The sequence below is a fragment of the Triplophysa dalaica genome, chromosome 3 (genome assembly GCF_015846415.1).
Source record: "Triplophysa dalaica isolate WHDGS20190420 chromosome 3, ASM1584641v1, whole genome shotgun sequence".
Classification (NCBI taxonomy): domain Eukaryota; kingdom Metazoa; phylum Chordata; class Actinopteri; order Cypriniformes; family Nemacheilidae; genus Triplophysa; species Triplophysa dalaica.
In genome coordinates, this window is record NC_079544.1 from 448,026 (window position 1) to 475,000 (window position 26,975).

At 40.5% G+C, this 26,975-nt stretch overlaps 1 protein-coding gene across 5 annotated transcripts in view; it reads left to right on the top strand.

Moving 5' to 3' along the window:
* The first annotated feature begins 6,205 nt into the window (after positions 1-6,205).
* Positions 6,206-26,975, top strand: part of LOC130417535 (receptor-type tyrosine-protein phosphatase mu-like) — a 162,199-nt gene continuing 141,429 nt past the window's right edge. For all 5 annotated transcript variants that reach the window (XM_056743145.1, XM_056743146.1, XM_056743147.1 and 2 more), the window contains exon 1: positions 6,206-6,488. In XM_056743145.1, coding sequence (XP_056599123.1) covers positions 6,422-6,488 — 67 coding nt within the window. In that variant the 5' untranslated portion in view covers positions 6,206-6,421. The remainder of the gene's footprint in view (positions 6,489-26,975) is intronic.

Sequence of the window (26,975 nt, forward strand, 5' to 3'; positions counted from 1 at the left end):
TTCTACATTAACTGCATGATTCCAGAGCGGACTTTTATAGTTATAGTTTATAGAAACCCGTTTACGCGTTTCCATAAGCTTATATGAGTTTATTAAGCATAACTTTAGTAAGACTGTGCATGTAGACGCACTTCTCTAACTGGGATGTCTCAGATGTGCCAACGTGACTTCACATTCATCTGTTCTCTACATTCATCTCATAGCTCTATAATCTCATGCTATGCCAACAACTGACTCACTGCGGTCTATTTTTATTTCTAATTTCAGAGGCGACGCTCAAACTATAGAATCTAAAACATCTCTTGAGTCTTGTGAGCAATGAAAACAGTGAGAAATTAAATATTTATTTTTCTAATGTGAGCTTTTAAAACATCCACTAACAGTGCTGTGGCATTATGAAAAAGACAGTTTTAAGACACTTGATTAATGAAAGATGAGCTCTAAATCTTCACACAAACACATTCAGAGTTCTGTGGCGTGTCTGGACGTTTGGACAAAGACGGGTCGTGTCTATTTCTGTACTGTTTAAGCTTCAAGTCAATTTATTGTGATTATCAACATTGATAGGCTGTACAATACACATGGACAATTCGGTGAAAATGTCCACCATACCACACATTTTTTTTCGTGGTTTGGTTTTTACCAGCGGTTTTAACTCTGTTAACAGCACAGATTTGAACATTTGGTGATTGAAATACTCATGTGAGATCTCTCTTCACATTTGTAAAGCATTTGTTTTATCTTTAGTGCATGAATTTTCATATTCAGATAAGAGCCATCTTCAGGATTGTCACATCCATAACGCTTCATATTCCTCATAAATGAACACATGAAAATTAATATAAAGAAACTATGTGATGTTCTATAAAGAGGCTTCACTTCTCCATTCATTTGGCATTATTTTACAGAAATCCTACAAAAACTGCGTCAGTTCTTTGTCACATCCATAACGCATGTTTATTTCCCTTTTTTTACATTTATAATTTTTTCATAGACTGACATTTTTTTATGTTTAGACTCAATCAACAAGGGTTCAGTAAAATATAAACAAATGGTTCACGTCCATAACGCAAAATGTCACGTTCATAACTGGAATTGCCCACAAATGGCCTGTATCACGAAGCGAGGTGAACAAACACTGTACATCCATGTGCTGACAGAAGACGGTTTACTGCACAAAATGCGAAAATATTCCATATTAAATTCTTTAAAAAGTGATTTTACCAAGCCAATAAACGTGATTTAATTTCTAAAGTTTCCTTTTCTATGACTTGACAGTGGTTTAGTGAGATGGTGGTCTAGTGGGTTAAACCACTGAACTGGTAAATCAAAGGTTGCTGGTTCGATCCCAGCAGCCACCACCAGTGTGTCCTTGAGCAAGACACTTTACTCCATGTTGCTCCAGGGGGATTGTCCCTGTAATAAGTGCACTGTAAGTCGCTTTGGATAAAAGCGTCTGCCAAATGACTAAATGTAAATGTAAATGTGATGGTTTAGGTGGTTTAGACAACAGCGCCCTCTAAAAGTGTAGGGCAGTAATACAGAGCCTGATTTCATCACCAGTGTACTTGCACGGCACCTTCTTACAGGAAGTCTCGTTCGTAGTCTTCAAGTATTTCCGCTGAGGGAGCGGACGCGTGCGGGAAAGTATCTAAATTGTTTGTTTTGTTCGTTCATTGTTATCACAGACATGCAGTGATAGAGTTTGTGTTAATATCACATGTTTATTCTCGAAGCAACTGTAAATGATCCCATTCTGACTTTGTTAAACGAACAAAACCTCTGTTTCACGTCTTGTTCATTTCGCCTCACCAGAGCAGTAGAAAACAGAGTACGACAATCGGTTACACGTCCGGTGGAAGAATGGAATGCGGAAGTAATTTGTGTCAAGATTCAAAGAAGCTTTATTGGTGTGATAAAACACATTTTACATCGCCAAAGCACATGGAAATTAAATACAAACATTCTGCAAAAAAAAGTTTAAGATAAAAATAAATATATACAATTATCTATATATACATCTCAATATAAAGAAAAAAGAGCAAATAATTGATGACAGTTCTCAGTGAGGGTGACAGCATCATGTCATAGTGTCAGTGTTGTGTTGTGTTTGGTTGTGTTGTGCTGGTTGTTCTTTGGTCGTGGCAGGACTTGACATATCTTGCAGCAGGTTTGAGCTTCTTGACTTTTCTCCCAGTATGTATGAGATCTTGTCCTTTTGTTGAAACTGGTCAAAGTCTTTGTGTAAGTTTGTAAACTGGGGGAAGAATGTTTCTCTGATGTGTGTGTAGTTGGGACAGGAGAGGAGAAAGTGCAGCTCTGTTTCCACTTGATTGTGTGTGCAGTGTGGACACAGTCGCTCTTCTCTCGGTGTCCATGTGTGTCTGTGTCTGCCCGTCTCTACAGTGAGCTGGTGATCACTGAGTCTGTACATGCTCAACACTTTTCTTAGTTTAGGGTCTGATACGCTTGTGAGCTATTCTGACACTTTATATTCTCTCTTTAGTGACAGATAGCATTCCAGTTTACTTTGCTGAGCTGTTGCTTCTGTCCAGTGTTTCAGATATTTCTCTTTTTGTCTTTTCATCATTTGGTTTAGTCTGGCTGGGGTTTGGGGTTGACTTGGGCATGTTTGGGGTTGTAGAGTTAGTTGTGAGATCAGTTGGATGAAGGGGTTTCTCTCTGGGCTCAGCTCTTGATGACTTAAGGCTTTGTGATGGAGTGTGTCTGTGTCGCTGTTCTTAAGGTGTGTGTAGAATTTTAAAGCTCTTTTTTGTATTTTAATGATTAGAGGATACAGTCCTAATTCTGCTCTGCAGGCGTTGTTTGGAGTTTTTCTCTGTACCCGTAGAATGTTTTTACACATTTCTGTTTGCAGAATCTCTATTGGGTGTTTGTCCCATCTGCTGAACTCTTGGTGGGCGAGAGGACCCCAAACCTCACTTCCATACAGCAACACTGCTTCTAGAACTGATTTGAATTTTTCCATCAGATTCCAGTTGGGAAGTCAATTTTCTTTTTCTTTTTGATGGTGTAAAAGGCTCTCCGTGCTTTCTCTCTCAGGAAATTCCCGGCCTTGTTTAGACTATTGAGGGCTCCATGAACCACGTGACCACACAGCGGCGAGATTGAGTGTCGTAACTCTCGTGAGCTCTGATCCCACATGTTGCATTGCAGTGGGTGAAGCATATCAGCAAGCGACATCGTTATATCTATCCGAAATGAACATCGTCACACTTATATGTGTACCTTATATGTGAGACAATAAGTATAAAATCAACCGGGGGCGGACTGGGCAGCATCCATTGGCCATACATCGGTCCTCCCCCATTTGTGTTGACGTGGGGTTTGTTTGATGGCATTGCCCCTCCACCATTTCTGTCGATGGGGGGAATGTGTGGCTGTTGTATGTAATGTGTCATTGTGTTATATGCATACGTGTACGACTCTGTAATGCCTTCGCTTTGAATGCATTCAAGTTTATAATATATCCGTCTGTCCAGCCCCAGTGTCCATTCCGGCCCCATACGATAGCGGCTCACCGGAAAGAAATCCGGTATTCCAGTCAGTGGGATGGCCAATCTGGACTTTGACAGAATATCCTACTGTTCCGACCGCCCCTGACAACAACACAGATAAAATCATTTGTGATCCTAGATAACAAAACCAGTCTTAAATAGCACAGGAACATTTTTAGTAATCGGCAAAAATACAGGGTATAGTAAAAATGACAGATGTTTCGATTATGCAAAAAATCGTTAGGACATTAAGTAATGATCATGTTCAATGAAGATATTTTATAAATTGTTTTATACATTTAGAAATGTATAAAAACGTAATTTTTGTGAGTACTGCTTCAGTGCCTTGCGATTTTCTCAATATTTAGATTTTTTGCACCCTCAGATTCCAGCTTTGTAAACAGTTGTTGTTCCGCCAGATAGTCTCCCATCCTAACAAACCATATATCAATAGAAAGCTTATTTATATAGCTTTCAGGTGATGTAAAAATCTCAATTTAGAAAAATTGACCTTTAAGACTGTTTTTGTCGTACAGGGTCACAATTGAGAAATAAAGTTTTTTGTGCTTCTAAGCCCGAAAACCTTGGTTAAGGACCACGTGTTTTTAGGGTAGTCCTGCCCAGCTCAATATGGCTGTGACGTTGACCCACAAATGTTCAGGTATGCTTTGGCCCTAAATCATGTGTGTCATGCATTAAGTTTTTAAGTGGTGCAATAGAAAGAGAAGGTGAATTAAAAACAGAAAGTAAAACGGCACACATTCCGGGGCTTTTACCGTCTCGATGGAAGCCCGCTGTCCCTGCTCAGTGCTCACACACTGAGATTCTCAGACATCCTTGAGAAAATATAGCCATGATGACACTGCTTAAATCCACAGCGGGTCACGCTTGTGCTGTCCTGTGTGTCGCGCGCGTGTGTTTTAGCTGATATTGGACTCAAGGACTACATCGCAGTCAAGGTCAGGGTGGCATATTTAATCGGCACGATATGATAACAAAATATTAAACATCCCAGCCTCCAATCAGCTAATCAAGTAATGATGTGGAGATGTTTGGGGAAGGTCAACGGAGGAGAGAGTGTTGAGTAACCCTCAGCAAAGATCATTAGTGCCACACGTCTCCAAGTGTTCAATCAACTTAATGCACCAGAAAGTGTGTGTGTGTTTGTGTGACATTGTCTAGTTTTTGGAGATAGTTTTAGGACATTCTTCCATGGGCGAATGAAGAATGATAACAGATATTATTTCTTATAAAACACGTACTGTATGTGTAGGGCGCCGATGGATTTGAGAGGATCTCTTTAACAGATTTCCAGCGCAGCTGTTACGATGTCAGTGACAAATGTGTGGCATTTTGTGAAACAGAGCACATCTCCTTAGGAGTCTGCAGGAGGTCCAACAAATGATTCGCTGTTATGACACCACGTCACCCAACCAGGAGAGCTGCCAATCACACGCAGCCATTTTCTTTACCAAACTCTTTCTACTGAACTGGTTTTGGTGTGTCTTTCTATCGGTAGTTCTTTTGTTCTTTGTTTTTTGTAATGACTGTTAAAAGCCGCGTCGCGTCTGAGCCCTGGCGTGGCGTGTTTCTGAACTTTACATGAAAGAATTCCAATCGTGCTGATCCTGTCGTGGTAACTTGGGAGTATTATCTTAATAACATGGCAGGATTATTAGGGCTTAATCTCATAAAAGAAAATGCCATTATGGTCGCTGCTGGATCTGAAAGGAGATTGCATTTTTATTTTCCGTATCAGTCATACTGTATTTGAGGCTGTTCTCGCTTGGACGGGCTTTACGGGTGCATACTAGTTTCCTGTTTCTTTGACCGTTTGCTGTTGGATGTTTTTATCGGCTTGTTTTATTGTGCCTCAATCCCATCATCTCTTTTATGCCCGTATCTCGATTTCTTTTTTTTTTTTTTTTAAAGAAATCGAAAAAAGAAATCTTTCTTTTTTTGTTTGTTTATTCCACAACTACATGATTGGATTTCTGTCCGACCAACCTTTTTCGTCCCTTGACGCCAATTATGTGGCGGAACCTTTACAACCCCGATGTTGTCTGGAAACACAGGTCTTTAACACAAGATGACTAATTAGTGAGAGGTGTGTGTGTGTCCAGGGTGCAAATATATTCACTACTAAATACCCAGAAAAAAACGATTATTTAAAGAGACAGGCAGGCAGGCAGGCAGACAGAAAGAGAAATATAGGCTTAATGAAACATCGCATAAACACAGAGATGCCATATAGGTGTGACACTAAAAAGGTTCGTTCATTTTGATTTTCCACATAAACTTTCAATCAGAGGTTCTCACAAGTCTTATGTTTTTATAGTCCGTAGAACCTTCTTCAACTTAAAGGAGCCCACAAAGTGGTGGATGCCAAATGTTCTTTATGGACCCACAAAGCCCAACAAAGAACCTTATGGGAATAGTGTGTCTACGGCACTACTAATTATTATTATAAACATATATTTAACTCATATAATATCAACTTTTGATATGAAAATGATCTGCAGTTCGGCGTGCGCGTGTAAAATTCCGTTCTTTCCCAATTTGTCCATCTGAGCATCCCAGCCCACAGTGGGAGGAGATGAGACACGACACCACCAGCTGCCGGAGCTCAAACTCTCTCTCTCTCTCTCTCTCTCTCTCACACACACACACACACACACACACTCACTCACCGAGCAGAGCTCCCGTTCACCCTCTACCGGAGAGCTCACCCGCGCGCGCTCCACCCGGTCATCCACAACCCGACAACTATCCGCACAGAGGGAGGCGGGAGAACCGTTTCCAGGAGAACCCGAAACGACACGAGCCATCACTGACACCCGCAGCTGACGAGAGAGAGTTCGCCCGGCGGTCAGCCCGGGTTCATCCTAACGACACCGACAAAGATGGACAAAGTTTTAACTTTCATCGCGATCGGTGTGGTGCTGCCGGCGCGAGCGCAGGTGTACAAAGGTAAAAGCTGATGTGGATTCCTTTCCTGCTCTTGTATCGTATGCAGCGCGAGCCTGTGAAGTGACTTCGTTCTCGGAGGGCTCCTTAAAAGTTCGTTTGGACATGAATTCGTAACGTCTTTTTACCGGACGCGTCGCGTTATTTGCGCATATTTTGGAGTCGTCCGTAAAGTTTGACGCTCTGGTGGAGAGTCGCGTCCGTGACTCCGTAATGACAGGGTTCTGTGATCATATTTAGACACAAAACCACACTCGAGCCCTCAAATGACACGTTTCTGTAAGAAGTAACTGCTGGTTTGTGCAAATAGAGTTTTGCGCAACATGTTTTGATCGCAATTACAACTGATTCAAAGCACCTGTTCGTGGTTTAGACGTTACACTGTTTCACTTAGGACCCCGAAAATGATTTTACATTATGATGCATTTTGTTCCCCAAATAAATATTATATTGTTTGTTCTGTGGTGAAAGCATCCGCTGGTGTTAGAACCCAGAAAGTGACGCATTGGTCTGAAGAACCTATAATGTGAAGAACTTTATATTATTTCACAAAAATGCATTAAAAGCAACGTTTGAGAGGCAGAACATCACAAGTGTGATTGTGACTGTGGGAATGTGAGTCCGTGTGCCCGGAACACGTCGCGTTTCATTGATGTTTGTCTAATGAGGCGCATTTGTTCATCTAATCGATTATTTAATGGCTGTGATGTGGGACTTTGCTTTACTTTAGTGGCCGCTCGAGATGATTTTTTTGCTTTTGGGTACATTAGGGCGTCCTGATTTGTTGATTTGATGTAAGTTGTTTCGTTTTGTCATTATGATACATCCGTTTGCTTGTCGTTTTGGAGATTTAGAGGAATGTCCTGGAGCTCAAAAATGACATAAATGAATGTGAAATGTTTTGGGTTATACGGCTTGTCTAAAGATTCGGAGTCCGGACTTATTTTGTAAATTCATCAGTTCAGATTTGTGTCGTGTGGCCGCAGGGGACACAAAACGGGCGTTTAGTCTGTCTGAAGAATAGATTTTCCCTGTGTAATAGAGGACATTAGTAACATTGAGATCAATATGTGAATGTAAAGATTATGTCTGTGCAGTGGAGCGTTATGCCTGTGTGACTGAGTCCTGTTTATGGTCAGTTCATGACAAATCAGATGTTATAATGTGATGTGACATCATGTGGTGATCTTGTATATTACGGGAGGATTTCGGTTTAAAGAAACTTTATGTTTAGAAAACAGCTGGTATTATTGTGAAGATGATCAGACTCCTTGTAAAGTGTGAGTTTGTGTGTCAGTTGTGTTGTTGGTCTGTAGGGGGCAGCATGACTCACTCATGATGACTGTCTGATCTTCATCTTCACCGGTTCTCTAATCGGACACATGCAAGATGAACAAGAACACCAGTTAAACACTGCATGGAAACTGTGTAGTATATATAGTTTTAAAATGGAGAGGTCTACAAATGTAAAAACATTAATATTGAGGTAAAACCTTTCATCAAGTGATGCTTTAACCACTTGTAATTATAGTGAGAAGTGTTTCTTATTTATCGGACGCTTTCAAAACCACTGTGACAGGCCTTTTTTCAGTCTGTTTAATTTATTAGCAAAAAACTCAAGTGGCTTATTCACATCTTCTTTCTTCCATTGGACGGTTGAAAAACACCTGTCCTCATTGGAAATGCCCAGTAATGGAGAAACACCACTTCTGTGTTCTGCAGGAACCTGTACAAAAATACTATGATGGTACTACTATTAAATAATCCACCAATTGCAATTATTTGAGATAATCAGAATTATTTCAGACCACCCCAATTACTGTAAATCCTTAAAAAACAATTGTGATCTGCAGCATTTTATATTCACCGTCTCTTGATCTGCACTCACTGTTGTGTTCCGATGATATTATTTCATCATTTGAGTTTTATCAGATTTGTATTTTTTATGTTGATGAGTTTTATTTAAGTCATTCTAGATTTGCTGGATCTACACAGCAACACGACATCGCCCTCACATCTCAGTATTTTTCTCTGTTAAGGTCACTCTATAGGGAATGTCACCAGTTATTTACAAATTTTTCACATTTCTTAATGTATCTATATTTTATTCACTGTTCAAATTAATTGTAAATAATCGTTATAATTGTCAAAGCCTTTAAACAGACAATTCTTCGCAATTCTTTAATAGACAACTTATCTGTACCATCGAAATGACCTAATAGACAACCAATCACCATTACCGTAATTATTTAATAGACAATTAATCGCCTTAATCACAAATTATCCAATAGAAATTTAAACGGTATAATTGAAATTATTTAATAGACAATTTATCGACATAATGGCAATTATTTAATAGACAATAAGTTGGCATAATTGAAATGACTTAATAGACAACCAATCGTCATAACCGTATTATTCAATAGACCTGTAATCGCCACAACCGCAATTATTTAATATACAACTAATCATCATAATCGGAAATCATCCAATAGACAATTAATCGCCATAACCGCAAATGATCTAATAGACAATTAATCGCCATACAGCCCTAATGGTAATGTGTTGCAGTGATGAAATTAGAAGGTCAAATGGTATTGAAATATCTGCACTGTTGTATTTTGTGGAGATGCTGTTTATTTTCTAATAGTCTGTGGTGCATGTCCAAAATGACCAATGCCAATGTTGTACTTTATCATTTTCCTATTTTATGTATTAATATGAATTATTTTCATTATATCTGTATTTATTGTCTGTATTTTTGCTGCTAACTGGTTTGCAACAAGGCAAAATTGTGAAAAGTGCCATAGAAATTAAATTGAATGGAATTGTTGTGCTACTGTACATTTTTGTAAGTGCCTTGCAAGGGCCATAAAGTATCTGATCTGTAGTGTAAGGCCAAAACAACAGTTGTTATGTGAAAAGAGACAGAGGGTACAGTACAGTGGTGTATTTTGTGTGTGTGTAGTGTAAGGCTTTTAAGCAGCAGTATGATGAAGTCGTAACCGCATGCAGTCGAAGTCTTTAGCATCAGTAATTTATAAGCGTCTCTTGTGGTTTCGGCTCTGCTCACATCGCTCCAGCTATCATCGATTAGCGCTGGGTAATTCCTGTATAAATATAACACGTGTACAGATCTTCCAATAATCTGATGAGTGATGCTCGGCTGTGCCGCAGCGGCCGGGAACCGCAGTCTGCTGTGACTGACACCAGAAGACTCGCTCGTAACTTTACACGCGTCACTCACTGTCTGATTACTAGAGAGAGCTTCATAACAACGTTTTGGTTAACAGTGTTCAGAGTCTGAGTGAATCACAAACACTGTTCTGCAGAACACAAGAAGAATGTCTGTAACCCAACAGCTCTGGACCTCACTCACTTCTATTGTGTGGACACAAAATCAATGCAAGTGAATGGGGTCAAATTAAGAACTTTCTTCAAAATATCTTCTGTCACTTTAAACAAATTGACAGTGTTTTGATCTCTGAGTTGTGTAGCTTTGTGTTAGTTTGTGACTACAGTTACACAGGTGTGTTGTGGATGTGTGTGTCAGAAGGAGGGTTTACACATAGTCACGTATGACAAACTGTGTGTGTGTGTGTGTGTGTGCACCTGTGCTTGTGTCCATGAGTTCACAACACCTTGCCTGCAAGTTCAGCTGTATGTGTTTGTTTGTTTGTGTGTGTATATGCGTGCTTGTGAGTGTGTGTGTACGGTCAGAGCAGTAGTCTCTGATAACAGTGTGTTTTTCTGTCATCTGTGACATTTACTCTGATAAAAACAACAGCAGGTCTTACTCACGTCTGAACAGCACACGTCTGCGCAGTCGGCTGCTCACTGATAAAAACATTCTGCTTAACATTTTCTGTTGTGTTAACAGATTCTAGTCATGAGAGAGAGAGAGAGAGAGAGACCAGAGATAGAGAGAGCTAGACCACAGAGAGAGACACCAGAGAGAGACCAGAGAAAGACAAGAGAGAGAGAGAGCTAGACCACAGAGAGAGAGACCAGAGAGAGACCAGAGAGAGCGAGAGCTAGACCACAGAGAGAGAGACCAGAGAGAGACCAGAGATAGAGAGAGCTAGACCACAGAGAGAGAGACCAGAGAGAGACCAGAGATACAGAGAGCTAGACCACAGAGAGAGAGACCAGAGAGAGACCAGAGAGAGACCAGAGAGAGACCAGAGAGAGAGAGAGCTAGACCACAGAGAGAGAGACCAGAGAGAGACCAGAGAGAGCGAGAGCTAGACCACAGAGAGAGAGACCAGAGAGAGACCAGAGATAGAGAGAGCTAGACCACAGAGAGAGAGACCAGAGAGAGACCAGAGAGAGACCAGAGAGAGAGAGAGCTAGACCACAGAGAGAGAGAGACCAGAGAGAGAGAGAGCTAGACCACAGAGAGAGACACCAGAGAGAGACCAGAGAGAGAGACCAGAGAGAGACCAGAGAGAGCGAGAGCTAGACCACAGAGAGAGAGACCAGAGAGAGAGAGAGCTAGACCACAGAGAGAGAGAGACCAGAGAGAGAGAGAGCTAGACCACAGAGAGAGACACCAGAGAGAGACCAGAGAGAGAGACCAGAGAGAGACCAGAGAGAGCGAGAGCTAGACCACAGAGAGAGAGACCAGAGAGAGAGAGAGCTAGACCACAGAGAGAGAGACCAGAGAGAGACCAGAGAAAGACCAGAGAGAGAGAGAGCTAGACCACAGAGAGAGATAGACCAGAGAGAGAGAGAGCTAGACCACAGAGAGAGAGACCAGAGAGAGACCAGAGATAGAGAGAGCTAGACCACAGAGAGAGAGAGACCAGAGAGAGAGAGAGCTAGACCACAGAGAGAGAGACCAGAGAGAGAGAGAGAGCTAGACCACAGAGAGAGAGAGACCAGAGAGAGACCAGAGAAAGACCAGAGAGAGAGAGAGCTAGACCACAGAGAGAGAGACCAGAGAGACAGAGACCAGAGAGAGAGAGACCAGAGAGAGAGAGAGCTAGACCACAGAGAGAGAGACCAGAGAGAGAGAGACCAGAGAGAGACCAGAGATAGAGAGATATGTCAAGTCCTGCCACGACCAAAGAACAAGCAGCACAACACAACACAACACTGACAGGACAACACACACAAACTGACACTGTCACCCTCATTGAGAACTTTAATTAAAACTGTTTTTCTGTTTATATTGAGATGTATATATATATAGATTTTTACTTATAGACTTTTAATTTTATTCTATCTTATTTTTTATCTTAATCTGTATTTCTGCATGTTTATATTTAATCTTGTGCTTTGGCAATGTACATTTTCTTTTATCATGCCAATAAAGCTCCTTTGAGTCTTGAATCTTGAGAGAGAGAGAGAGAGAGAGAGAGAGAGAGAGAGAGAGACCAGAGACCAGAGACCAGATAGAGAGAGAGAGACCAGATAGAGACCAGACAGAGAGAGAGAGTTTGTGTATTTATATTTTGATATCATCACATACATGTGCTGAGTGAAATCCACAAAGCATTTTCAATATGAAGTCGTGTATGTAGACATCTGAATAATAAACCAGAGTCTGTTCTGGAGAACTTAATAAATACAAAAGAAATTAGAAAACATTTGTGTGGAGCAGTCGTATATTTACACCAACATTCTTCTAATATATTTGTTGTCTGTAGCAGACAGAGAGATTGCATTATTATTGCTTGTGTGATGTTAAACATTCACAAAGATGAGATTGTTATTCTTCAAAAATAATTTTCTTTATTTAACTGAAATGTAGTGAATGTATCTAGCAGCTCTCAGCCAAACAATACGTTTATTAACATTAAAACTCCAACAAAAGCACAGTTTACCAAATAATATACCTCAGGTAGTTCTCTTTGAGAATGAATGTAGTTGAGTTCCAAATAATCTGGATTTGATTAAATGTGATGAGAAATGTTTGAGATCTTCTATAATATTGACGTTTGATTGCAGACTTGACAGATCCGAGCTCAGTTTGAGGTGTAATGGAGACAATCGTGAACATCTGAGACGCAGAAAGAACTTGAGCAGAATTCTGCTGTTCAATAAATCTCAGCGATGTCTAGAAATAATAGAAGTTGTCTGGAAAGCCTACGATAGTGTTGTGTTCAGTGAATAAAGTTAGGCAGGTTTGGAACAGGAGAATGGTTCAGGGATGTGCCGTGTGTGAGGTTTGTTTCATACGGAGCGTAATGTGAGCGGTGTTGAGGGTCTGAATGACAAACGTTGAGCCCACAGCGTCTCTGTATGAAATGAAGAAATTCACTGGCTGTCCAGCAGAGATAAACAGCTCTTTTATTTACAGCTCAAAGCGGCCGTTCTGCTCTTCTGTTTTAAGAGACGATGATGAGGAAGCCACTGGAGAATGAAATGAGCTTCAGGGACCCTTCTGTCTGTCTGTCTGTCTGTCTGTCTGTCTGTCTGCGGACCCTACAGCTAAAATACTAATAAAATACATCCCACACAGAGAGAGAGAGATCATATTGAAACTTCTGTCAAGTGAAGTGTACAGACACAGTCAGTCAGTGAGGGCACCTAATGGATTAAAAATGAGTTGATAATAATGAGACCACACACATGATGTCCAGGTGTTCAGCCTGGTTGCTAGGGCTGTTGCTATGGTATCTGAGTGATTTTCATCACGTCGCTTGGTGGTTGCCAGGGCTGCTTTTGAGTTGTTGGTCACAGGCCCTGTCTGAAGAGCCTTACAGTTTTCTTTAAAGGAATAGTTCACACAAAAATCTCAATTCTGTCATCTTTTATTCTCCCTCGTGCGGTTGGAAATCTGCATGCGACTCTTTCTTCAGTGGAATTCAAAACAAAATATTTTGAGAAAAAAATCGCCTGGACTTCTTCGCTTTCCCATGGTGTTTATCGTCGCTAAGCAACCATGGGCCACGATAGCAGTCGAGACGAGGAGGTATAAACAATGACATATGGATTATATACAGTGAAAACACCTCACGATTACTGTGGTACTGTTGTGATCATCTGTGTCTCCCCCTTCACTGATCTTGTCTATATTGGCTGGTTGGTTCTTGTCACATGACCTGCGGTGCGCTTGCGCCTTTCTGAAAAGTTAAGATTTTTTCATCTCGACGCGGCGCTCCTGAAAAAAAGGCGCGTCGCCCCCTATTTAGACGCGACTGCCGCGCGTGTACATTAAAAATAATGAATATGCGCGCAGAAAAGACGCGAAATGTGAATCGTCCCTCAGTGGTTTTGTGTTCATACAATGGAAATCGATGGGGTTCAGTGTGGTTTGATTATCAACATTCTTCAAAATATCTTCTGTGGTGTTCAGAAGAATAGAGAAACTCATAGGCCCGATTCCCATTTCGCGTCTAAAACAACGCGGAAAACGTGAGCCTGCATGTGCATGCGCATCGTGAACGCTTTGTCCCCTATTTGCGCGCACCTACAGTAAAAATAACGAATATGCGCGCGGAAAAGACGCTAAAGGTGAATCGGGCCATTACAGGTTTGACGGAGGCGTGACGAGTTCTTACTTTTGGCTGAACTCCCCCTTTAGAGCACTTTGAGGGATAGATGATGTGATTTATATTTCAGTAAGAAGTCATTTGTGTTTTTATCAATTTATGCAGAAGTTCTGAGGCGTTCTCCATCATGTGTGTGTGTGTGTGCGCATGTGTTTGTGTGTGCTGCAGTAATTGGCCTTGAGATGTGACTGTGTGTGACAGCGCTGGACAAACAGACACGCTAATTACATACAGACTCATTCAAATGATGAAGATAACAGCAAATGAAACACACACACACACACAGATCGTCTAATTAGAGTGAGTGTAATTGGCTCAAAACCTGTTGTCTATAGTGTGCCCTTCTTAGACAGCATCCTAATTGACTGAAAGCATTGATTTTATTGCTCTGCTATCTTCACTGAAAAACAACAACATCTCAACATTTTTCCAAACAAGATCGTGTTTGCTAGAGAAGTCAGATTGCACAGAATTTCAAGATTTATTTTCTCTTATTTTTTCTGTGTTTTTAATTCGTTAATTGAATTGTATATTTTCTAAAAGTTTCTCTCAGTAATTACGTTGTTTCGCATGTTAACAGAGAAATGAGTGATTGAGATAATGAGCTGCATATCTCCGATGTTTAACAATCATATCTCTCAACAAGTTCTGGCTCGAAATCACGAAGGTGTGGAGAGAAAATAATTAAACGGTAAAAACAGACGCGTATTTTGGGAATACAAACAGTAAGCGGGAAGACAACAGATGTAAGTACAAGCATGAGAGATTTCAATAACGATAGGAAAATGCGACGAAGGAGAGACGGAGAATCATTTCTATCTCTGTACGCTTGAGTAATCTCTCATCAACATATTTAAAAAATCGGGAGGAAAGTTATCCGCCGAGAAAAACAACAACTTGTTATGCAGAGGATTGTGTGTTTACTGGAGTTAGCATTCAGAGACGGTGACGCGCGAGAAAGGTCCAGAAAACATCGCTAATTAAAACTCCAAGGGTCCGCGTTCTGTCTAATGATGAGCGCGGGGTGAGGGGTCCGGAGAGAGAGAGAGAGAGATACAGAGAGAGAGAGATACAGAGAGAGAGAGAGAGAGAGAGAGAGAGAGAGAGAGAGAGATACAGAGAGAGAGACTGAGAGAGAGAGAGAGAGAGAGAGAGAGAGAGAGAGAACACGTTCTTCACTGTTCAACAAATGTGTGCGTCTGTGACAGAAGTGACGTTCAGGTCAGCGCTTCTGCTGCTAACACGTTGTGTGATTAGCCGGAGTCGCATCTACCCTCACGACTCAAAGAAGGTGTGAAAGTTCTGGAAGTGAGTTTGTGATTTGAGGAGTTGTGTGGTTATTTTTGTGCGTGTGGGGTTTCCAGATAATTGAAATAATGGATGTTTGAAGCAGAACGAGGCCTGTCACGAGCCGTCACGGCTCTGCGTTTGCGCTTAATTCATGTAAATAAGAGAAATGAAAACGCAGTCGTCGTGGGCAGTGAAGTTTGGCAGTCGTGTCTCCGGTGGGTAAACGGGCGCTCGGATCTCTCTCGCCAAACCCTAGCGCCGGCCGTCGCTGCCAGAGAGCGCGCGCACACACATGCCCAGTCAGTGTGTTTCACCGTCTCTGTCCGTGTTAACACAACTTTTGTGCAGATCTGTGAACGTCTTTAAAATGGTTTTAATCTCCAGGTCACACATGTGTGTCATTCAGTCAAACTGAAGCATGACATTGATTTGTTTAGATGACTGAAACACACACAGAACTGTTCCTCTTGTGTCCTCTATACTGTGTATCAGTGTGTGTGTTGGTTTGTGTTACAGGTGCGGACACACACACACAAGAATATATCTTGAGGCTAAATTCACCATTAGTGTCAGTGCTGTGTGTCTGTGTTTGACACATTAGTGTGTGTGTGTGTGTGTGTGTCTGTTCTGCTTATGAATGCATTAAGAGCTGTGAGTGGGTCACATTCATGTTCAAATCATTAATACACTGTGTGTGTGTGTGTGTGTTTGTGTGTTAAAGGGGTCTTCAATCATGTGTGTATGATTTCGAATCAGGTCATCGGTTTAGAGTTTGTTTGTTTTTCATGATCACAGAAGGTGTATGTGTGTGTGTATAAGTATTTGGGATTGTGTATGATGTGTTTGTGAGACTGTGTGTATTGATTTGTGTGTTGGGATGTTTGTGCATGATTGATTGTGTGTGGGTGTGTGACTTTGTGTACAGTTTGTGTGTGTGGGTTTTTGTGTGTTTTAGTTGTGGATGTCTGTGTGTGTGGCTGTGTGTACAGGTTTGTGTGTGTGTTGTGATGGTGGTTGTAGTGATGTAGGCGGGGCGAGAGCGTGGTTCGAGACCGGTGAGTAATTGTTAATGAGCGTCAGCTGTGTGCGCACCGGTCTCGTATCACGCAGTACAGCGGTTCTCAAGCCTGGTCCTTGCGCTAGGAGCAGCAGCAGAAGCATACAACATATGCAGAGCGGGGGGGGGGGGGCGCGAGGACCAGGATTGAGAACCGCTGACGTGGGAGATCAGGAACATATAAGAGAACCGTTGATGAGAGAGGACCAGGCCCCAACATGTTTGTATTTGTATTTATTGTTTTGTTCGCCGGCAGTCGGCCGTGAGGGGCCGCCGGCTGTTATTACTTTAGTAAATGTTTAAATGTCTTCCGGTTCCCGTCTCCTTCCTTCCTTTTAATGAACCTTATTACAGTGGTCATGTGTTGTGTGTGTGTTGACAGAACTATGAAACACATCAGATCAGACTGTCAATCACTGCTGCCGTCTCTCTGCCCGTCTGACTCTCCTCTTCTCTTCAAACCTTCAGTCATGTGTCATGGACTCTGAATCACAACACATGTTTCCTAATGTTTGTTTGTTTCTTTATTGTGTACACAGATCTGCTGCAGCTGCATTCAAGGCACATGCACACACACACGCACGCACGCACACACGCACGCACGCACGCACACACACGCACACACACGCACACGCACGCACACACACACACACACACATGTATTGTCAGTGTTTCACAGCTGTCCGTCGCTCAGATAAAGGCGTGAGATGCGAGAGAGATGATGTGACTGTTGAATCCTGTGGTAGATGGTAATCAGCTCACGTCTGTAAATAACAGAGTACAGGACACGCAGCGGCGCGCTCGGAAACACGCTGAAAGCTCATGTTTCGGGTGTGATGCGTGTGGAGATAAACACGGACACGGGTAATCCTGAGCCATTAATAAGAGCCGTAACGAGAGCTTGAGGTGGTGTTGAGAGAGAGAGAGAGAGAGAGAGAGAGAGAGAGAGAGTGAGAGAGTAATCACAGCCGGAGGTTCTGTCCTCATACTAAAACAATTACACATCGACTCGCTCCGACACACATTTGAGAAGTTACATCTACTGAAGACACAACTACATCTGTACAGATTCCGTAAAGATCCGTAAAGATCCCAGAAAGCTTTTAACATTTTTAGATAAAAAAAATATTGTTCTTTTACGATTTATAAACTTTTGTGCCCCAGTGACACGAGTCCCCATGAGTTGGTGTGCATTCAGGATTAAGTCCCCACCAGGATATAGAAACAAGTCACAAACACACACACTCAACCACCATCACAACACACATGCACACACACAACCTCTACACACACACGCAACCAACATCTCACAAACCCATCACGATTTACACACACAAACCTCTACACACAGTCACACAAACAACCACCATCACAACACACATACACACACACAAACCTCTACACACGGTCACGCACGCATGCAGGCACGCACACACACACATAAAAACAAACCTATAATGCATTCGCACACACACACACACACACACACATAAAAACGAACCTGTACACGCAGTCGCACACACACACACTCAGTTAGTTTGTTTTCTTGTGAATATTGCATTAGTTGTGGTCATTTAAAGTGTGTTGTGTTATGTGGTCAGAGCTGTTAGCACACACTCGTCTGATTCATGTCAGCATCACATTCATTACGAGCTCTCAGCGTCCCGCCGTGACTTCACCCCCCTCGCCTCTCGAGCCCCCGTCTCTCAGCACACGACCGGCCGCGTTACTTCTATCATAAATAAACGTCCGGGCCCGCGCAACATAAATACTGCATGGCATGAGGTGCCGTATGCGCTCTGCAGTTTTTTGTGAAGGTGTGCGTTGACGGCCGGGCTTTTATGCATTCATGTGGCCATGATCTATCTAAATGTACGCGGGTAAACACGCGGCGTGGAGATTTCTGCTGACTGAGGTGGAAAAGCTAATCTGTGGCGTGTTCGGCTCTGACTAGCGCCCTATTTTCTTCCAAGCGGATTCCATATATAACGCTGTTCTTGGAACCGAGGAAGCACAAAAGGATGGGCCGTCAGGGATGCGGACGTTTATTTCTCATAAAGATAAAGCGCTTTATCTTCTGCTATGGCCTATTTCTACACTTTCCATTACACACACACACATACACACAAAGACAGAGAGATCCCATTGTGTTATGCACATAAACTTCTCAAGTCATTTTCTTATTTCTTCAAACACCCGCCTCACGCTTTAAAGAGGTTTTATCCACACTTCATACTTACTGAGTGTATTTGTTAAAGTTCCTGTAGTTATGACTAACTTCAGATGAGCAGGGATGAGGACAGACGCATAAGAAAGGTACTGCAGATAAATATTATGCTTCAATTTCTTTAAACTCTTGCCATAAATCGACTATAAAATAATTTCATTATGTCGATTAATTGTGTATTAAATAATTGGTATTATGACGGTTAATTGTCTAATAAATAATTTGCAGTTATGATAATTAATTGTCTACTAAATAATTGTGATTATGGCGACTAGTCGTCTATTAAATGATTACAGTCATGTCGATGAATAGTCTATTAAATAGTTGCCATTGTGCCGATTAATTATCTCTTAAATCATTGTGATTATGGGCGATTAATTTGGGTATTAAATCATTTTTGTTATAGTGATTAATTATCTATTAAATAATTGTGATTGTCACGATTAATTGTCTTTTAAATAATTGTGATTGCGGCAGTTAGTCATCTATTAAATACTTACGGTTATGCCGGTAAATTTTCGATTAAATAATTGTAATTGTGACGATTAATTGTCTATTGAATAATTAGGATTATGACGATTATTTTCCTGTTTAAAGGCTTTGACAATTAGAACGATTATTTTCAATTAATTTGTTCCATTAATTTTTTTTTAATTTTATTTCCAAAGTAAAAACAGGATAGTAAGGATGCAGTAGTGTATGCTTGCAGTCCTGTGCTTCTCTTACAGCTATTAAAAGATCAAAACACTCTTTTCTTGACCTGCTTTTCTCTCATCGCGCACGCACACACACACACTCACATACACACACTTCACTTATACTGCATCTGTATCTACATCTTGAACAACCTCCATGTCTCTGTTTAATCAACTCTTAGCATTTTGCTTTTTATCGTTATTTTAAAGTTTATTTTTTAAAAGTAATGAGGCAAATGATGAATGAATCAGGTAAATATGATGATGTTAAAACAAGATGTTATTTCTCTGAGGTTTCTTCACTCGAGGATCTTGTGCCTCATCACATTTCATGACAGGGTCAAATCTTCCTCGTATCGATGAGTTGTGTGTTTACAGATCATCGGCCCTAAAATCAAACGCTTCTGTTCTCGCCGTGAAGTCGTGGTGGTTATGTGAGGCAATTTTCTCTTGATCAGAGACGGTGAATATCAGTGGCACGCTCTTCTAGCGCTGCTTTCTCTTTAGGATCCAGAATCACAGAAAAGCTTCAGTTAATCACCGCGAGGAGCTTTTGTGAGGTACTGCACAACTCTCTCTCTCTGCCTGTGTGTCAATGAAGAAACCTCTTGACTACAGATAACACACACACACTTATCTTAGATAATATGCACACATACCACAGAGCAGAAGATGCTGGATTAGCATTGCGCTGAAGATGCTAACTCACACACATTTCTTTAAGTGTTCTTAGCTTCAGTTGTTAATGTTAGTGTCTGAAATACTTCAGTGCCGCTCAGATTCTTAACTTCTGCTGATGTTTTTTTATTTATTTTAAGTTTGTTTACTGTCAGATACATTTTTTTTAGAGGCAAAGCTTTAACTAGTTGACCGTGTAAGCAGCCAATCACAGAGAAGTGGAGGTGTGGCCTCGGATTCTCTTTGAAAAAACGAATGACTTGTGTGTTTGTGTTATAAATGAAGGTTGAGCGCACGTTTGTGTTTGTATTTGTATTCATCGCAGGGAGAAGAGTGTTCTCCAGTTAAAGATGCCGCACACCCTAAAGGTTTTTCCACTGAAAACTTCACCGCAACACTAATCCAGAAACATTTGATTTATGAAATGGAAAAAACGTCCAAGACACAGGGACACCATAATGAGTTCACGGCTGGCGTCCCGTTTCAACGTGGCGTGTCTTTGATTTGGCGAGCGAAGCGTTGATATTTTAAGCTTAATGAACGTTACGGGTGAGCTGCTCCAGTTGTGTCACTCCTCCGATCCGGGAGGAATTTTATCCATTGGCCTTTAATAAGTTTGTGTCTTTAATTTACTTCTCTTGACTCGCACACTGAGTCATGGCGTAAAGATGCAGAAAGATGCGTTGAATGAACGCCGCCCACAGTCAGCGGCTCTCTGGAGAGACTTCATGTTCAACAGCAACCCCGTGGCATAGATGATGGGTTTTGTGTGGCAAGAAGCCCGCTGAAGGCGAAGATGTGCGCCGCCTGTTATTGCTAATTAGAAAGAGCAATGAGTGAAGAAATGTGTGAGATTCACAGACATTTTGACCCGTTTGGCGCAGGACTCCGATATTTCCCGCAGCCAAAGAGAACCTCTTCATCTCTGTGTTTATCGCTCTGGTTTTGGCTCGATCTGATAGACTTTCTCTGTATTTATTTGCGTTGAAATGTAAAAGGCCAGACAGAGACCTGGTGAAGATTATTTAGAATAATTATGTGATTTTGGCCAACTCATAACAAATACTGTGAGAGTATGAAGCACGTCCTCAAACTCTGATGATGGGGAGGATGTTGAGCAGAGATGAAGTTAAAGATGCCGAGTGATTTGAACGTGTGGACGAGTGAAGAAAACTGCTAATAAACAGAGAGACTCGCCACACAATCACAACGAGACTCACAACAAGCGTTTCTGTGCCAGTGAACACATTGATGTGATTCTGGTAAATTTCTGGGAATGCACGAACACACACACACACACACACACACGCAGGCTTTATAATGATGCAGTTAACAAGCACTTGACATCTCTAATCATCTCAGAAATGGATAATGTGTGTGTGTGTGTGTCTGTGTGAGAGAGAGACAGTGTGGTGGAATCTCATAAAAAAGCCTCACTGATTAAAAACATCTAATCAAACACACACTGTGTGCACGAGAGAGAGTGAGAGAGAGAGAGAGAGAGACAGAACGACCGAGAGAGAGAGAGAGAGAGAGAGAGAGACAGAACGACTGAGAGAGAGAGAGAGAGAGAGAGAGAGAGAACGACTGAGAGAGAGAGAGAGAGAGAGAGAGAGAGAGAGAGAGAGAGAGAACGACTGAGAGAGAGAGAGAGAGAGAGACAGACAGAACGACTGAGAGAGAGAGAGAGAGAGAGAGAGAGAGAGAGAGAGAGAGAGAGAGACAGACAGAACGACTGAGAGAGAGAGAGAGAGAGAGAGAGAGGTGTGTGTGATTTCAGATTGAATATATAATATGTGTCCGGTTTGAAGGAGGTGATTGGAGGTCAGGAGTGAAGCCTCTCAATCTGAGGTGTGATTGGTGGAGACGCAGTGGGTGTGGTCGAGTTCTCTGGCATTCACACATGCACACAAGGAGTCACTTCGCCCAGACACTTACTGACATTTTACAAACAGCTGCTGCCCCGTTCCACTGACATCACACACACACACACAGCATGTTGTCTTCAGCCCCATATCTGATGTGTGGATGACTGAGAGAGAGACATGACGATGTGAATGTGTTTGCATAACGATTAATGGCGACTAATCATTGGCAGAATAGACGTTTTTGTTTATATAATATGTGTTGGTGTGCTGTGTATAATAATTATGAAGAAATAAATATACACACACATGCATGTATGATTTTAAGAAAAATAGATATAATTATAAATTACATACACTGTAAACGATCTCCCCATATTTTTACAGTAAGTTACTGGCAGCATTCGCCAGCAAGGAACTATATTTCAATTTACAGTACCTATAATGATTTTACGGTACACACAATAAGACACTCCTTTACTGTTTTTTAACTGCATCTTTGTATTTCGGTCTATTTGTACTGCATTTTTATAATACTGCAATTTACTTTAATACCAATATTGACAGAATACTATTAATTATTACAGCATGATTACAGCAAGACCAAACTGTACTGTAAAATTTCCCCGCTCAATCAAAATGACCTAGAATGCATTATGAACTGCAGTATTTTACTGTAATGTAGAAATGCGGTATTGTACTGTTTCATTTTCACAGAAATGTCCTGCTAAGTCTACTGCAACATCTAACAGTGTATGTTTATTTATAAACATGAATTAAAGTCGGATCAATTGAAGGGTTCCCGCCTGTCCTAATATCTTAAACAAACTTTTCTTTATATTAACCATTGACATAGAACATCCGACAGATCTGAGACTGCGGCAGAAACTCAACTAACACGATCATTATAAAAAAATTTAAACAACAAAACACACACACATTCACATATTAGACAATCCGGATATCAGATATCTCATGTTCTAGTGAATAATTTTGTAAATATTAGTACAAATAACAATTATTTAAAAGCATCAGTCATACAGCTGCAGTGGCTCTTCGATGTGTCGCCTAAGCAGTGCCGCGTCGACATGGGAATATTAAAGAGACACTTCACCCAAAAATTTTGTCATCATTTCCTCACTTTTGAGTTGTTCCAAATATGTATAAATGTCTTTGTTCTGATGAACACAGAGAGAGATATTTGGAAGAATGCCTATAACCAGACATATTTTGCCCCCCCATTGACTCCCGTAGTAGGAAAAATACTTTATCATTTTTTCTGTTCTGATGAACCCAAAAGAAGATATTTTGAAGAATGTAGGACAGAACAGTTCTGGGGCACTTTTGACTACCGTTGTTTTTTTCCCACTATGGGAGTCAATGGGGGGGCAAAATCTGTCTGGTTATAAGCATGTAAAACATCTTCCCTTATTCCATTTCGCTTGACTGTTTAAATAAAGTGAATTAAAGGAATATGACTTTTACTTATTGAAGAATTTGTATCACATTAATCCATGCTTATATGGAGATGGACTGGGTGTGTTTTATGCAAATGAGTAAACTCGTGCACCCGGCTGCTCTTTTCGAATACTCCAGATTGGTTAAGAACAATTCTTGTGCATACGCACGGGTTCGTTAGAAGTTCAAATGTGCGTATAAATACGAAACATTACTTAATTATTAGTGAACAACACCCAATAAGTGTACGACGATGATTTTGTTTCAAAGAATAAAGCTTGAATTTAATTTTAGTTGTCTATTAAGCAGAATGATCATTAGATGTTATTCAGCTAAAATCTGTGATTGCAAAGTTGTTAATGAGCAACGAAAAAAATCAAGTCAATAGAAGTGGTATTATCTTACACAGCTTTACCCTAACAAGCATCTCTTCAGTTTACATGTATCTTATTAGAATATTTGCATTGGTGCAAAGCAGCTTCATTATAAATTCAAATTGCTAAAAAATGTTTTTTTATTGTGCATTCCAATTAATATCAATGAAACTGCAGTTTTAGCCATAATAACTCGACACACTACAGCTAACTAACATAATAAATAATACAATATTTTGTAAAATTGAGTTGTCTCATTTTGGAAGCAAACTCCTCATATATTAGAAAAAAAAAAAAAGAAAACAGTAAATGAAGAGTTTGGTTCCAAAAAGATTTACAGCCATTTTGATGAATTTAAATAAAACTTTTCTTTACAAAGAAGATGTCAAGATGAAAACCACTATTTTCTGTCTCAAGGTTTCACATCTTTAGGTTCGAGTAACCAAAAAATTCTAACCTAGATTGAATTATAAAACTGATATTCTTTTCCAAAATGCAATACATCCATTGAATTAAAGATTCTCTGCTTTCTACAGATAAGTTGGTAATATTTAAACATTTTGAGTTTTAGAGGTTCTTGTTAATTGTTAACGTAACTTAAAGTTCTTACTAAATTTAAACAAGTGCGACTTAAATATTTTATTAATCCTTTTCATGAAATTAAGTCCACAGAATTTAGACAAGTACACTAAAATTTTATTTTTTAGTTTCTTTAACTAAATTCTTTCAGTTTCTTCATTTTAAATATTACTTAAATTACTTTTTTATTTTAAATATTAATATTCTTATTATGCACAAAACACCTTGACTTATGACACTCAAAATGAGCAAGAAGAGACTGATATCAGAACTGTCTTCAGCAAAGTCACTGGTATCATAACACATGTCAAATTTGTAGCAATGTAAGCAATGTAAGTCGCTTTGGATAAAGGCGTCTGCCAAATGCCTAAATGTAAATGTAAATGAAGCTTCACAAAGCCCAAGCACATGCACCACTCTTCTAAACAATGGTAACCACAAAAGTGAAAAAATATGTCTTATTCTTTTAAATATCTGAAAGAAGTCAACATTAGACACTAACAAGTCTTTAACTTTATTAAAAACATATACAATAATCATCTTATGCAGTCTGACGCAAAGCATGCTGGGAATTTGAAGTCCCTCTTAACCAATTGGGTTGAATTAACTTGTTTAAATTAGGTAAATTGAACAAGGACCAAATCAATTTATTTAAGTCAAAACTTCAAGTTATTCAAAAAGAATCATTAAACTTTACTCAATAGTGAAAACATGTTTCAGGAACTTAAAATATTTATGTAAGTAGAACTTTTTTATAAAATTAAGTTTACTTAATCTGTTTGATTATTTTGAACATTTGGGTTAACAGTGAGAAGTGATACTGGCGTATATTGCGGTTTGGAAAGAAAGGGAGAAAACTGAATAATAGGGGTGGATTCTGCATTTAGTGTAAAATGAAATAGTGACTTTTCAATACGACCTCATACAATTCTGATTTTGGTGGAAACTCGTTTTTTTTTAAATGGTGTTTATCGCGTTTGGAACCAAACTCTTCAAATACAGAATCAAAGATATTTTCACTAAAACGAAGTGAATAATCATGTGTGTTTATGAGATGGACCTGCAGTGCATTGTGGGATTGTGTTGATCTGAGGTTGTGTAGAGATTTAATTTAATTTAATCTTCTCCACACACACGTGTCAGCGTGAAAATGGCTGGCCCGAGATCCACTCCGGACCGATTCCAGGTGTCTCTCTGAAAACAGACTCTGTGTTGTCAACACGCGTGTGTGTGCGTGTGTGTCGGCGGAAGCAGTGTTGGTGTGTGTGCCAGCGCCTCAGGACACACGGCGAATCCCCAACATGCAGATTATTCTAATAGTAGGTGGAGAAACCTCCAGCGTGGTGCTGTAATGAATGCTGAGCCTTGTGTGTTTGCCGTTCTGATGAATTATTCAAAGCCGCCCGAAGACTGCGAGAATTAAGCAGCCATTAGTGTTTATTCACAGCGTGCGTTTTATCCGTAGGTTTTTGCTCCGTGACCTTAAAGAAACAGTAAATGAAATCGGTGAAGGTGTGACGATTCTGTCCGATGGGTTTGGAGCGACATCAGGGTGAGAACGTGATGCTGGCGGCTGGAATCAGATCTCAGATCAGACACTGAATGATGGAGGAGACGCCGTGTTGACGGAAGGGATCTAACGCTGGGTTTGATGTTTCTTCCAACGAGCAGATCCCCAAAGTCCATCATCTGATCCTTCTGTGTTACCATCCCAAATCTCTGACTCTCGCTCACCCGTGCCCACGTTTGTGTGTCTGTGTGTGTCGGTCAGCCGGATTTATACAGCCCACATTAACGGTGTTAGAGATGTTTCACAGCAGGAATGATCTTGGGTTTTTTAATCAGCTTCTGGTTTATATAAAGTACTTTTTGCTGAAAGTCACTGCAGACTAGACCATCTGACCAATCAGATCAGAGCAGGCTGGAGGGGATAAGACTGATGAATCGCCGAACAATCATTTGAGAGTCAGTCAAGAATTGAGACAATGCTTGTCGGAGATGGCCAAATTCTGCACAGAATCGATCACCGGTGATCAGTGCAAGATGAATGCCGGTTAGAAATGTGTCTGAGTTACGTCCGCCTCGCTCCGATGTCATGTTGACATACAGGGGCGTGTAAACCATATGGGGGGCCCTAAGCCAAGTCGAGACCTGAGGACCCTCACACATTGCCTGACATTTTATGGAATTAATGTATACATACAAATATAAACTGGATTTATTTCACGTTAAACCACATAACAGCACAAAATTCCCTACAGTTTATTATAAGAATAAACCTTCTTGGTTTTGGGATGAAAAAGTGTCCTCAGAATAATACAGAATGCTTTAAGCTACACACTCAAAACATTGATTTGTTGAGTTTTCTTACAAAAGCTGCATCAAGTGGTTCCACGCAACAATATTAAGTAATTTGAACAAATACAACTTACGTTGTATGAATAAAATAAATGTAAGTTGACTACTTGTTTGAGCAAATCCAAATCATTCCGACTGTACCGATAATTTTAAATTAATTAGACTAAATATTAATCCTTCTCAGTGGTACTTTTTGTTGTCATGTATAAATAATATACAGACTTACTGCATGTAAGTCAAAACACAATGAGCAAATCTGATGAGAGGCATCTCAGTACTGGCATTAGCACAGTTAAAGCTCATTGAATGATGCAATAGACCTCATGGGCGAGCATGAACCTCTCACAGCCCATGTAAGCACTCTTCAAACAATGGCAACCCTAAAACTAAAATATACAACAAACTCTTTT